Source organism: Tamandua tetradactyla, chromosome 9, assembly GCF_023851605.1.
Source record: "Tamandua tetradactyla isolate mTamTet1 chromosome 9, mTamTet1.pri, whole genome shotgun sequence".
In the NCBI taxonomy this organism is placed as follows: Eukaryota; Metazoa; Chordata; class Mammalia; order Pilosa; family Myrmecophagidae; genus Tamandua; species Tamandua tetradactyla.
The window spans coordinates 53345340-53360410 of NC_135335.1; the positions used below are offsets into that span (position 1 = coordinate 53345340).

Sequence of the window (15071 nt, forward strand, 5' to 3'; positions counted from 1 at the left end):
TATAGTGGACCAATGTGATTTCTTGTGGGAGGGAAAAACGATCAAGATCCCTGCAGACAAGATTCTGACATAGGGCTAGAGAGTTTATATATCCCTGAGATAGGGCAGTGAAATTATACTGCTGGCTTTGCCAGCTGAACACAACTGTTTTTGGTGGTCCTTGTTTACAGTTATTGAGGAGAATGCATTTTCCAGATCAATTGTTGCATATCACATGCTAGGGAATGTGTTGATTTGCTCAAACAGTGATACCCTATTTGGAACAGCAGCTATAATTGGAGTTACCACCTGGTTAAGTTTATGATACTCTGCTGTCATACTCCAATACCCATCTGTTTTCTGCACAGGCCAGATAGGAGAGTTGAATGGGGATGTGGTGGTAATTGCCACCTCTGCGTCCTCCAAGTCCTTAAGAGTGGCAGTAATCTCTGCAATCCCTCCAGGAATCCAGTATTGTTTCTGATTCACTATTTTGCCAGGTAGGGGCAGTTCTAGTGACTTCCACTTGGCCTTTCGTACCATAATAGCCCTCACTCCATGAGTCAGAGAACTAATGTAGGGATTCTGCCAATTACTGAGTATGTTGATTCCAATTATGTATTCTGGAACTGGGGAAATTATCATATAATGTGTCTGGGGACCCACTGGACCCACTGTGAGATGGACCTGAGCTTACTCCATCGATCACCTAACCTCCTTCAGCCCCTACTCTGACTGGTGGACCAGAGTGATGTTTTGTGTCTTCTGGAATTAGTGTCACTTCTGAGCCAGTGTCTAATGATCTCTGAGATACCTGATCATTTCCCTTTCCCAGTCACCCTGATAAAAGGCCATGGGTCTCCTTGGGGAGGACTGGAAGGAAGGTTAACAATGTAAATTTGGGCAATGTAAAAGGGTCCTTCTCCAAAGATACCCAGCCTTCCCCTCATTCGAGCGGCGCTGGGTCTATAAACTCCCTAAAGTCTGGTAATCGATTAAGTAGCTGTGACTCTTTATATTTGTAATTGAAGTTAGACTTCTGTTCAGTTGACCTAGAATTCTTCTGCTTATAAAACTCAACCAAGAATTTAGTAGACTGCCCATCTATTTTACTTCTAGGTACCCCACGATCTACTACCCAATGCCATAGGTCTCTGTGAGTCTTATAATTTTTACTGCTGTCCAGTAGAGTAGCCACGCCAACCTTGTCTTTAGTGATTAACCATTGCCACATGGCTTCTGCCAACTCAGGATCTGATCATCCCCATTGTATTTAAGGATTCCAGCTCAGTGACGGCATTTCTCACAATATCTGACCTACAGAGAAGGGTAACTACAGAGTTCTTCAGGGATGATGGAGCTAGCCTCACAAATTTATTTCTCAAAGTTCTGGTGAAATATGTGTCCTCTAGACATTCTTGGGGTGTGTGAGCAGTTCTTCCATGATAAATCCACTCTAACGTTCCAGTCTCTCTGAGCCACTGGATCCCCTCATCTACATCATACTAGGGCAGTTCTGGCATGTCAACCTCAGGTAATGCCAACCACCTTTTGATCCATGTTTCAGCCCACCATCCAAACTATTAATGCCCTTTCTAACCCCTTGAGCTACAATATTGATTGCAGAATCTCAGCTTAGTGGCCCATATCAATACATTCAGCTTGATCCAACTTTATATTCCTTCCATTATCCCATAACCTTAATGTCCATTCCCACACTTATTCCCCTGATTTCTATATTGACCGGAAAATCATGCAGTTCTTTTGGAGTATAGTGTACCTCCTCAATGATCATACTTTGTCCCTCACTTTTCAGGCCTTGTTTGGCCTTTGGTCTAGCTATAGATCTTGAAGAAAAGAGAGGTGGTGGGGGGAGGGGGGTCATGAAAAGAAATAGAAGTGTCTTTCAAGCCAATAACACAGGGCATTTTGTTACAGTTTTATCTGGTGAAACAGGATTAATTGCCCTAGGCAGAGGCGTGAGGGCTTTTTCCCCAGGAATTTGGTTTCAGGGTTAGCAGGCACTGAAGGGTTAATCTCTGTAGGTGGAAGTTGGATGGCAGACTCTTCTGGGCAGATTGGAGTCAGGGAAGCTGTTTCCTACAGGCAGGCTGGAGGTTGGGAAGCCCTTTCTGCAGGACAGGCCGGATTTTGGGTGACTCTTTTCTCGGGGCAGTTTGGAGGTGGAGTAGCTATTTCTCAGGGCAGGAGATTGGATGGCTGTTTCCTCAGGGCAGTTTGGAAGTGGAGCAGCAGTTTCCTCAGGACAGACCATTATAGGTCAAGGCTCAGCAGATTCCAGGGTTTCCAAGTCCCCATTGCCATCATTATCAAGCTATATGGCCCCATCCCAAGTTTCAGAATCCCATTCTCTTCCAGGCAAAGCTCTTACTTTAACAGCAGACACCCTTCAAGTTTGAGATTTTAGTTTAAGTTGTAAATCTGCTATTCGTACAGTGAGGCTCTGTGTCTGGTTTTCAGAGATCTCAAGTCTGTGACCACAGGAAATAACATTTTCTTTCAGGGCACACCTGGAAACTTTTACATCTTTCATACGGCACTTAAGTTGCAAATTTGAAGCCTTCAGCTCATCCCTTTCCCTCATAACTGTAGCCAGCATATCTAACAATATCCAGCCAACATCATTATACCTCTTAATACCACAAAAAACATTAAGATACCCAAAACACTGTCACCCAGAGCCTTGCCTTGTGTGAGCATACCATTAGCAGAATCAAATGGTGATATTTTGCATATCTCTATTCCCATCTCACCCGTTGGACTGTCAGTGCCATTTTGATTATTGGAAACAGAGTCTTTAGTGCCTCTGAGTCTAGACAAAGTAGAAAACCAATTGTAAAATCCCATTTTTAAGATTCGATTTCTCAAGAATCACTCCTGATTACCAAGCTATATTAGGGTGCACCAGAGAAACAGAACCAAAAGGAGATAGTTGTAATTATGAGATTTATGAAGGTGTCTGATGTAACCCTGGGGTTTTAGGGCAGGCTGTGAAGCTGGTATCTCCAGTTAAAGGTCTCAGTGAACTTCACAGAAGAGGCTCGCTGGCTGAAGAAGCAGTGAAATTTCTCTCTTCTTCCTCAAAAGTCTTCAACTGGTTGAATTAAATCTGATTGATTCGATTATCTTGCTTAGAGAGACATGCCCTTAGTTGATTGTAGATATAATAATCCACAGCTACAATCAACTGATGGTTTAATAAACCAACCTTCTGGCTTATCAGCCAGCCATGAAATATCTTTGCAACAACAGTTAGGCCAGTGCTTGCCTGACCAGAAAACTGGGCATCATTACCTGGCCAAGTTGATACAAGAATATAACCATCGCAGTAGGTAGTTATCCTTCATTAACATTTTATTCAAATAAAATAATTAAATATTAAGTATAAGTTAATAAATTTGAAATAATTGAATTCTGATTAAGAATTTGTCACACAATGAGCTTTATTACATTTTTTGTGTTCTTTGATCCATTAAAGTGAAGGATTAACAGATCTTTGTAACTTTGAAACATCCTTATATTCCTGGCATGAATCAATATCTTGTGACATATTTTTCTCAATGAGTTAGTTGATTCTTTCTGCTCTTAGTTGTTTAGTATTTTTCCATTAGTGTTCCTGTATTATTGATCTTTAGTTTTGTTTTATATGCTGCAATGTACTAAATTTTTTTTTTGGGGGGGGTATATGGTCCAGAGATCGAACCTGGGTCTCCCTCATGAAAGGTGAGCATTCTACCCTTGAACCACCCGTGCCCCCCTTAAATTTATTTTTAAATACTGGAAATGTTTCTAATGTTTTATGCTCTGAACAATTTAAATAGCATTATTGTTACCTGTTCCTTAACTGTTTGTAAAGTTTATTTGAAGTACTTGAAACTGTCTCTTTTTTAGGAGTTGGGTTTTTCATAAGTTTTTATTTTCTATATGGCAACTGGATGACTTTGATTATTTTTCCCAGCTGGATTAGTTTTGCTAATTAAGAAAACCATGTTTTCTATAGGATTTTAAATTTTATTTTTATATATTTGTACATAGTACCTCCTTTAGATTCATTTAATTTCTTCTGCATGTGGACATTTTCTTGTTCTCATTTCTTAGGTTGTATATTTGTGGTTTTCCCCATCACATCACTGTATCAGTCACAGTTAATTTGGTCAGGAAAACAGCTACTATTCTAGGTATTTCAAGCAGGAAGACATTTAATGCAGGGGATTGGGTGCTTACAAAATATTCAAAAGGGCTGAGGAGTGAAGATCATAGAAAGTCACTTGTAGCTCTCAGCATCACTCTGACTTTTAAAGAGCTAGGAAGTTGGCGGCAAATGCTAAAACCGTTGGTGATAATTACAGCTAAGCACACAGGTGATTTCCAGGAAAATGCTTCAAAACTGCCACACCCATGCTTATATCTGCTGCTGCTGGAGTTGCAGTGGTGTGGCTTCTCACTCTCTCCTGCCTTCCAAATCTTGTCCTAATGCCTCTTATTGCTGGAATCTAACTGGGAATCTCAAAGATGAGATTTAGGAAATGCAGTAGCTAAACTTTTGACTCCTGTGATATAGAGGAGAGCAAGAAAAAAGGGTGTACACTGCTAAGTTGCATTTTATTATGTTAAAAGTCTCCCCAAAGAAACATCAGCTCTTAGATTTATTTCACTTATACCATTGTCTGTTTTCTAACTTATTGAATTCTGCTTCAAACTGTTATCTTGTTTCTAATGTTCTGACTTCTGTTTCATTCTTTATCAACTCCTTCTTTATGCTTCCTTGGACTATCCATTGTTCTGATGTCCTGATTAGATATTTGATTTGCTTATTTTTATTCCTACATATTTATCAATATAGGTATCTAAGACCATGTCTTTTTGTTTGTTAGTTTTTTTTTTATTTTTCATTTTTTTGGCATGGGCAGACTCCAGGAATCGAACCTAGGCCTCCAACATGGCAGGTGAGAATTCTGCCACTGAGCCACCGTTGCACCGCCCTCTAAGACCATGTTTTATCTTCTAAATATTGCTTTAACTGTATTGCACAGATTCTGCTTAATAGCATTTTACATAAGTGTTACTTTCTTAAGTAATTTTGTTTTGAACCTGCTAGCTCCTCTTCTTTTTGCTCTATGTCCATTAATTACTTAAAAAAATTGGCGGCACTTTACATTCCCCCTTTCCTTTCCTTATCACATACTTTTTCCCTACCAGCTGATATTCTATCAGTGTTTCTCAACCAAAGATCGTATCTTTAGAAGCATTTGAGAATGCATGGAGGCATTTTAGTTGTAATGATTGAGAGTAGGATGCTATGGGCATTTAGTGCATAGGATCCAGGAATGCTAAAATCCTGCAATATGTGGTCTGTGCTACACGACAAATAATGTCACTACCCTAAGTTTCAATTGTCTCCACTAAGAAAGATGAAGGCTCTCCCAAGTCACTTGGCTATTAAAAATAATCAGCAGAGTCAGAACTTGCACAGTGGCTGTACAATCCCATGTTTGTCTGTATTTTAACCACATATTTTATTGATTTATGAAATGAATCACTAGATTTGGACTTCCCTCTTAAACCACCAACAGGTGAAAGTTTGGGGACTTGTATGTGGGATTTGACTGGCTCTGAGGCAGCTCAAGAGTGAAGCCAAAAAATCTCCAATGTAAAAGAAAAATAAGTACTATAATAAACTTCTCTTGCTCTGTCAAAGCAAAAAGGAGTTCTTATTTTCTTCACTGAGAGACTGTGCCTTGCTCAGAATCATCAGTGACTATTAAAGCATGATTCTTTGCCAAAATTTGAGCAGAGGGCTTGATTCGCATGTCTTTAATTTGAAAATAGGAAACCAAACTTGTAGGCATTTTTATAGAGTACACTTCTTCAAAAGCTGTAAGAGTTTGATTGAAGATTTTTTTAAATGAACTTTTAAATTGAATTATAAGTAGAGGAAAATATCAATTTTTCTTCTCTGTTAATTTCGGAGCTCTCTTAACAGTTTTAGAAAATTTTATCCTTTTCAAAAATGTTTCCCATTTAAATTGAATCATTATGATTATTAGGCTCAATTTAGGGAGTCCATAAGATTCTCTGCAGAGCAGTTCTAAGCAGACATGTGTTTTCTTTCCTAATTTAAGAGTCTCTTACTCTTCATTAGCATGTGGGAAAGTGGGTCCATAAAACACTGGTTTAGATTTCCTATCAGCAGTGATACTGGGGTGAATCTTCAAAAAGAGTCCCAGTTCATTATAAGTAATATTTAAAGGAAAGAATGTAGCACTGCTTTGATGATTTTTTTAACTAAGAATTTGATAACCCACTAATAGCTTGTCTAGTTACTGCTTGTAACTAAACTGACCAATCGCCCAAAAACACAATGAAAGAACAAGCTAATCCTTGCAACTACTGTGATTATAGAAAAGGATTAACATGCTCACTGCCCTCTGGATTTTTCATTAGAGTCTCATATACTCTATTGCTCCAGCTGCTCTCAAGCTGCTCTCAAGAGTGAAAGGGGTAACTATTAATGATTTTGCTAAGACAGCAAGCATCAACCGGGGCTCTCTTGGCCAAGCTGAGATGGGAACACCATAGGCTCTAATTTTGCCTAGAGTAGTGATTCTCACAGCCAGGTCTCTAGACCAGCAGCAGCAGCTGGGCATTTTTTAGAGGTGTGGGGTGCTCCAGGCCCTGCCCCAGACCTGCTGAGTCAGACATGCATAGGACAGTCTAGCAGTCTGTGTTTTAGCAAACCTTCCAGGGGATTCTTTGCACACTAACATTGGAGAACCACTGACCAAAGTTATTCAGGAAAGGGGATATTTGCATTTGACTTAGGGGCAGACTCCATTAGAGGGATGAGAAAAAATCTACCAGGTTAACCTGGAGGTGGGCAGCAGAGGGCAGAACCCTGGGCAGAGGGAGCAGCATGGGGACAAGAGGTCAGGACCACAAGGGCATGGTGTTGGAGAAGCAGGGAATACAGAAGGACAAGATGCAGAGGTCAGAGTTTGAAAAAGAAATAAGCTTTTAATCTAGGGATGACATGAATATGTGTGTCTGTGTGTTTTGAAGAGGCAGTGTCTTTGGAAGCAGGTAGGAAATTGGGAGCAGTTAGACCACAGCAGAGGCCATCACAGAGCGGGATAGAAGAAGCCTGGCATGGGGACCTGTCAGCCAGGCCTGTGTGTCCAGGAAGCAGTGTGCAGATACTGGAATGGAGTGAAGAGGGAGTACTGGGGCAAGAGAATCAACTTCTCAGGACTCTGGAAATGGATCTGGAACAGCCAAGGGGAAGAGCCGTGGCAGGTACTTCACTGTGAGCTCCTTTGGGGGCTGTATCTGCGCCACGTGTGATATGGCAACGGGTCACACAGCTGGTCCGTTGCCCTCTTGGGGATGCTGAAGGCGACCAACTCCTGGGCCTTCCCTTAGGTATGAAGCCTATTTGGGTCATCATGTGCCACACCTATAGGTCTCATGCAGATTTGCACATGCCCCTGCCCTCTGGGTTTCCCCTGAGCCTAGTTCAGAATGCACTGAAGGCCATCCTGGGACCACTGGCCTCCCCACATTCCCCTTTTGCCATGTCACACATGTGAGGCCCCACTGCACCCATGGATATGGGGCCGGGCATCTGAGCTGAATTATCCTGCCCAGGGTACTTTCAGTTGCCAGCTCCTCCCAACTGCGTGATGCCTGCAGGCTGGGAAGTCAGACCTCCAAAGGTCAGTCGTCAAACCCATCTTTGATTGTCCTACTTTTATATGTTAGAATAAACATCCCAGAGTGATTGAAATATATATATACATATATATTTTACCATTCTGTTGCTTCATGGGATTCATTCTCAATAGGTACCAATGTGACCTTCCTAACTTTAGTCTTTAGGAGGTAAAATTATATGTGGGATTTAAATCTTATACGTACATAGGCACATCATCCTTCCTATATGCTTCAGTACATCTCCTAACATTTTTACAGAAGTATTTCATGACTTACATCAAAGTCAGTAATTGCAAAATTTAAAATCACTTCATTTGGTTTAAAGATATGATTTTGTGATTCAGCAGACTGCTGAATATTTCTACAAACCTGCAAGGCTTATATATAAACTCCTTTTCTCCTTTTCTCCTTCATCAATGGCCCAACTGCTGAACCCAGGACATGGAGGGTTGAGGATCAAACCCATCAGTTTCCACTAAGGTTTCCTGCTTTGAACCTGGAGAGAGTTCTCCTCATCTTGCCACTTTAGAAAACCAGTTCTCTAGTAGAATGCAACTTTCCCCCATTGAATTGCCTTACTCTTTTTTGACAAAACTGAGCCAAAATGTCAAACTTCTTTCCAATTGTATTAGTTAGGGTTCTCTAGAGAAACAATATCAACAGAAAACACTCACAAATATAAAATTTATAAAAGTGTGTCACATAACTGTGAGAATGTGGAGTCCAAAATCCGCAAGGCAGGCTGTGAAGCCAATGATTCCGATGGAGGGTCTGGATGAACTCCACAGGAGAGGCTCACCGGCCAAAGCAGGAAGAGAGCCTGTCTCTTCTGTATCCTCCTTAAAAGGCTTCCAGTAATTAGACTGAACATCACTCATTGCAGAAGACACTCCCCTTGGCTGATTACAAATGGAATCAGCTGTGGATACAGCTGACGTGATCATGATTTAATTCTATGAAATGTCCTCATTGCAACAGACAGGCCAGCACTTGCCCAACCAGACAAACAGGTACCACCACTTGGCCAAGTTGATACGTGAACCTGACCGTGACACCAATGTATACTTTAGAGACTTTTAAATTAATTTTTGTCAAGTAAAGAGGGCTTTGCCTTCTTCTAGAACTTAGCATTAGAGAATTTTGTGCCTAGTGTCTACAATCTGCTGCTTTTCTCATTTGAAACCCATCTCTTTCATCTTTTTCCTTATGTACAAACTTCGAATGAGCTATCCTAAAATGGGACTCAGGTTGGGTGGATACATTGCAGGAAGTCATCTGACTTGCCACAGCTCAGGCTACAGAGGAGGGCACAACTCTTTCTTTCCAAGTACAGTGATAAAATTATCCTTCATCTTAATATATTTTAATTGTGTCCATTTTGTATCACTTGTTTGTTTATTTTTCTTTATTTTTCTTCTCTATTGAATGAATTCTTCAGTGGCATACTTCAGAATGTCTACCTGTTGATAGTTCTTTTTTGGGTAAAATTAATTGAATGAGTAAATTTAGGGATGTTTCACAAAACCTGAAACGTTACTGAGGATGTAGATAGAGGATGAGACTCAAACCAATTTTCATTTCCTTTGGCCTCATTTGATACTATACATGCATGGTTATTACAAAAAAGCAGCTTATAGGCTTGTGATGAAATAGGCCTAACAATGCTCTGAATTCTCTGGTCATAAGCTACTTATATTTTTGTGTGTGTGCTTTTTTTTTTTTTTTTTTTTTTTGGTGTATTCTGAATTTTTTTCCTACGTGCATTCCTAGTTAATATGCCTGTCACCTCCCAAATGAAAACATTTCTATATTTAGTATTGGTATTTCTTTTGAAAAATGGCTGGTGTTCCCAACTATGAAAGCCATGGGAGAGAACTCGTGTATGTAATCAGATATATTATAGCATTGATTTCCAGATATATCCAGATTTTAAGGGTGTTAAAATGAGGGGGAAGTATGTGCGTCTTAGAAATGATGACATTCCTCAACATAAACTATAATAGCAGACCGGAAAGTAGAATGTCGAAAGCAGGCCCTTGGTCATTAGCACAAACACAAGATATGGGTAAGATTTTTAAAAAGAGATTTCATGAGCTCTTCATCTGCCTTTTACAACAGGGTGTATTTGTGAGTCTTCATTATCCATTTCCCCCTTTCCAACAGGGTATATGACCACGAGGGAAGGTTGCTACAGAGACCTGAAGTTTCAAGTAAACACATCATTCTGCAATCCCAAAACCAGGCCTGTCACAGGGGTGGTGGCTTGCCAGCTCTCGGCCTGCCCTCCCAGGTAAGAAGCATCGCGTTTATCATAATGGGTCTCATAGTTTTGCTTCTTTGCCTCACCAGTCCTTGGACTCCTGAGCCTAGAAAATTAGAAGTGCTAACTGCTGGCCTGGAATTCATCAGAGCAAAGAGGCAAAAGTTACAATAACTGTCTGAAACAGTAACCTCAAAAAAGGATGTTTGGGTGAATAATAGATTGGAAAGTCTTATGCATACAAGTGGAAGTGCTTGTAATAGCCTCCTTCTTGTTTTATTTTTACTGTAATCCATTGCAGATCAACGTGAGTGATAACACATTACAGCAGTAGCTACATTTTATCTCACAGCCATTTGTCCCTTTCACTATTGTTTTCTTTTCTTACTGAGTGAAAATATGTTAGAAGAACCCATTCACACAACCAAGTTGTGAGAGGGGTCAGGGTCATGGGTTGCTGTAGCACATACGAGTGTGCAGATATATGTGATGGAGCCATAGAGAGCAAGGGCTTCTATAATCCACATTCTGTGTTGAGAACTTTTGCCCTTTGATATTTCTAACTGAAAGCTCAGTTCCTCCAGGACAGTGGCCTGGGAAGGAGGCGGGAGGAGGGAGCTGTGTGTCTGCTCTGACCTTAGTCAGCCATTACATCCTGGGTGAGTCCTCTGCACCTACACTCCCCACTTTCCTCACCCTGATCTGGGGACACGTCACAGTGGCTGTGAAAGTCACCTGAGATGACCTGTCTATGGAGTGAAGTCCTCACTCTGAGCACAGGCTTGAGATGTTTAAAACTTTCATTTCAGAAGACATGACATATCTGAGCCTGCAGGTGGAAAGGTCTGCAGTATCTGGCTGATTGATCCTGTTTTGGCTAAACTGTGCCTCAAAAGCATGAAGCTGGATGTGCTTTGACCAGAGACAACATCGTACAGGACAACTAGCAGCCCTGTTTCCGGATTCTCTCCTGGGGTGCTTTGGATCCCTGGTCTTTGCCTAGTGTGGAGCTGGTGGCCTCTTTACATTTACTCCTGTGTTAGCTAGGGCTCTCTAGAGAAACAGAATCAACAAGGGACACTTGCAAATATAAAATTTATAAAAGTGTCTCACATGACCGTGGGAACACAGAGTCCAAAATCCGCAGGGCAGGCTGTGAGGCCAATGATTCCGATGGAGGGTCTGGATGAACTCCACAGGAGAGGCTCACCAGCCAAAACAGGAAGAGAGCATGTCTCCTCTGAATCCTCCCTAAAAGGCTTCCAGTGATTAGATTGAGCATCACTCATTGCAGAAGATACTCCCTTTGGCTGATTACAAATGGAATCAGCTGTGGATGCAGCTGATATGATCATGATTTAATTCTATGAAATGTCCTCATTGCAACAGACAAGCCAGCACTTGCCCAACCAGACAAACAGGTACCACCACTTGGCCAAGTTGGCACATGAACCTGACTATGACAACTCCCTTAACAACATTTGAGGGGCTGGGACCTTCCCTCCCATCACAGTAAGGGGGTGGGGCTCTCCATGAGGACCCTTTCCTCACAATACACCTGTCTTCTCAGGTGCTGGGAACTTGCCATCTTAACAGGCCACTGGCCCTCTTCACAAATGGTTCTTACATCCCACAGCCTACTATTGAGAGAGATGCCTGTTAAATTTTACACATGGATTTCAGTGGTTAAAACCCACCACAAGGTGTTGCACATTCACTTGAAGAATTATCCTGGGATAGAACCAGGCTCTGAGAATCACTCTCTGCCCTGTGGTGAGGCTTTTTATCCATCAGTGAGCCCCCAGCCTTCCCTGTGCACCCCTCTGGGCCTCAAAAACCCAGCTTTGGGTCCTGGACTCCCTACCCTATGCCCCACAGTCCAGGAGTACAGCTTCCATCACTCGCTGTCCTGCCTGCAGTGGTACAGTGTACACCAGCAACTCAGAATGAGTTAGGAGTGCAAACCCATAGGCAGCTGAGACAGGGTGTGCACACCACAGCATGACTGTAAGCTGAAATGTGCATTCAGGCTAAAGTCAGAGAGGGCAAGAGAGCCAGGGCTGCCCTTGCCTCCTGCTGGGTTGGACCCCAGCTCAACTGCCTTCTCCCTAGGCGCCTGGTCCTGCGTCTGTTCTCGTCAACATGGAGTCCATGTCTCAGTGGCCTACAGTGAGTCTCTTGAAGCCTCGTGGCCCTGCTGATGGGGGTTGGGGGCTGCTCTGGGCACCACCATTGTCTTTCAACATTGTGCTTAGTCTGGGTTCCCTAAGGTAGAATCGTTTACACTGCATCAAGCCGTCTAGTTAACCTTGCTGTAAGGGAGAAAAACCTGAATAATTTAGACTACAGCAAATGTATGAATGCATGTATGTGTGTGTGTGTGTGTGTGTGTGTATCACTTTCTTGTACAGGAGAAACTACACAGGCTTCTGCTAATGCTCAGAAGAGCTGGACATAGACTGTGCCTGCATGAAATGGCTCCAGCCACCCCTTGTGTGACTTCCCCAGGGCCCTTACAGTCCAGCCTGCCCCGGTCTGCTCGCTGAGGCTCAGACAGGCCCCTACAGGTTCCTGCAACCCCACAGGGCTTGGGCAGCAGGAAAGGCAGGTGGCCCCCACAGAGCAGAGAGAAGTAAAAGCAGGCACAGGCTGGGGACAGCAGTGAACCCTTTCCAACACCACCCTTGGCCCTACCGTGCAGGGAGAGCCGACAGCTGTGTCAGTTCCCTCATGAAGTAAGCAGAGCAGTTTATCCAAATTGTGACTTCCCATCATTGTGATCTCGGTCCCCGTACCCGCCACCCCAGTCTCACAGAGGTCATCAGTGGCCCATGGAGACCGGGATGCTGGGGTTCACCCTGTGGAAGGGGCATGCCTCTTCCCTGAGGCGGCCTCCTGTGATGTTCCCCAGGCTCTTGCAGCAGAAACTCAGGTTGAAGATGCTCAGGGGACACCATATTGCTGGCTGTTCAGGGTTGCATTTATGACTTCTGGGTTGTCTGCACCCTTCTTACATATGTCAGATTATCACCTGCAACATGAGACTCCTCAACTTCCATAATAGAAATCTAATGTACCTACATGATCAGGCAGAACTGGCCTCCCCTGCAACCCTCACCCTGTTATCCTGTCTCGTACCCATTTAGAGCAGTCTTCGTTCCTGGTACAGAATGTCATACTCACGATATGGGAGGATCTTTGTTTTTCCCACTGATAGATCCCAGGGATGGGACTGGTGCCTGGACACAGGGGCACTCACCAAGTGCTTCTAGAATAAGTGTGTGAACCATTGGTCTCCATCTCACCAGGTGCAAAATGCTCCAGATAGATGGTGTGGCCTTGGGAAAGTTGCTTTACCCTCTTTGTGCTTCAGTTTCCTCAGCTGTAAAGTGGGAAAGATAAAATGCATGCATTCCCATGCCATCCTCTTGAAGCTCTGGCATCCTGTTCTCCCCTGGGGAAGTTTTGTAGGGATGCATGACAGATTCTCTTTGGAATGAGGCCATTGAGAAGTAAGTCACTGCACAGTATCTTGAAATGTACTTGAATCAGCTGTACATCTGAATCCCATTTGTGTTTTTCCATGTAGAGTGTCTGCCTTACCCCAACTTTCTTAAAGAACCCCCTCTGGAGGATGATGGGAGTGAGTGAGGTTGTGTTGTCCTTGATTCCTCATAGTTTTGTGGACTAAACTCGCATCAGATACTCACTCACCACCATTTCTTACTGTTGTGGCCAGTTTGGAGAACGCTGGCACCCATGGGAACCATCACCCCTCCCAACAGACCGGCCCCCTCCCCTTCCCTGACTCTCAACCCTCCTCTCTCAGTGCCTTTCTCCTGCCATCTGACTGCATGTGTCAGGAGATCAGTGTCCATTTTGTCCATCCTCTCTTGGAAAGAACCCACCCACCCACATCTCACCTCCCATACAGAGACACATGGGCATGGTAGAGACTGAGTCATGATCCCACAGAAGGCACATTCAGACCCCACCCCCTGTCCTGTGAGTGTTAGCCCTGTTGTAAGTAGGACCTTTGAGGACATTATTAGTTTAGGAGTCCAAACCGAATCAGAGTGGGCCTTAACCCAGTGTAGCTGAAGCCCATGTAAGCAAAGGAAATTGGATACAGACAGAGAAGCCACAGGGAACAGCCAGGAGCTGGAAGTCAGTGGAGCCAGGAGAAAACGGAGAAGATGCCACTGTGTGCACTGCCACGTGATGAAAAAGCCAAAGCATTCAAAGATCTTTTGGTGACTGGTCAGAAGATACCAACTCCAGGAGGAAGCTAGCCTTCAAGCCTCTGAAACGGTGAGCCAGTAAACTCCTGTCCTGTTGAACCCACCCATTGTGTGGGATTTGTTTTGAGAGTCAGAAACTAGGGTGCCCAGCAGGACGCTCCAGCTCCCTCCCGCCTGGTGTTAAGGCCAGTGAGGTAGGAGGGAGAGCCATCCTGAAAAGGCTGCCTTCTGCCCTCCCCGTCCTCCTCCCCGTCTGTGATCTCAGTAAAGCAGGCTTTGGTCATATGGGTAGGGCCGGCCCCGAGGGTCATGGAATAAAAGCCAGAAGGAGCCAGAGCCCCTGGGTGGCAGCTCAGACTTTCCCACTGGGCCCTTGTCAGCTTGGTGTCTGCTCCTGCAGCTGAGCCCCTCTCCCCTGCATACCTGCCTCTCCTGTGGCATCTCAGGCCCCAGCACCCTCAACTGGCTTCTGCCTCCTGTCACGCAGCTCACCTGCCCCAGGATCCGCCTCCCTTACCCTTCAGTCTTCCCAGGACAGGGATTTTTCCACTCCCTGCCATCTGAGACCCCTCATGTCCCCCTCCCCAAGTCTAGTGTCTGTGGTTGGCGCTGTAACCCTTCCCTCACCAGCCCCCCGAACCCTCTTGCCCAACACTACCCCCATTATACTGTCCCCGGGAAAACCCAGCTTACCCCCACCTTTCACCTGCTCCACCCCTGGACAGCTCTACAGCAGACAGTGAAAATGTGTTTCTTTCTGATCAGACCAGCCTCCCTGTGCGGTCTGAGCCGCTCCCTGAGACTCAGGTGTCCTTCTGTGTTGTTCTAAGCAGCCTCAGCCTCACAGAATGGAAGTGGTT

At 43.9% G+C, this 15071-nt stretch overlaps 1 protein-coding gene across 1 annotated transcript in view; it reads left to right on the forward strand.

The window, feature by feature from the left end:
* The window catches only part of ADAMTS16 (ADAM metallopeptidase with thrombospondin type 1 motif 16), a 170214-nt gene that overhangs the window by 106564 nt on the left and 48579 nt on the right, over nt 1-15071 (forward strand). The window contains exon 16 of the mRNA XM_077115112.1: nt 9874-10000. Coding sequence (XP_076971227.1) covers nt 9874-10000 — 127 coding nt within the window. The remainder of the gene's footprint in view (nt 1-9873; nt 10001-15071) is intronic.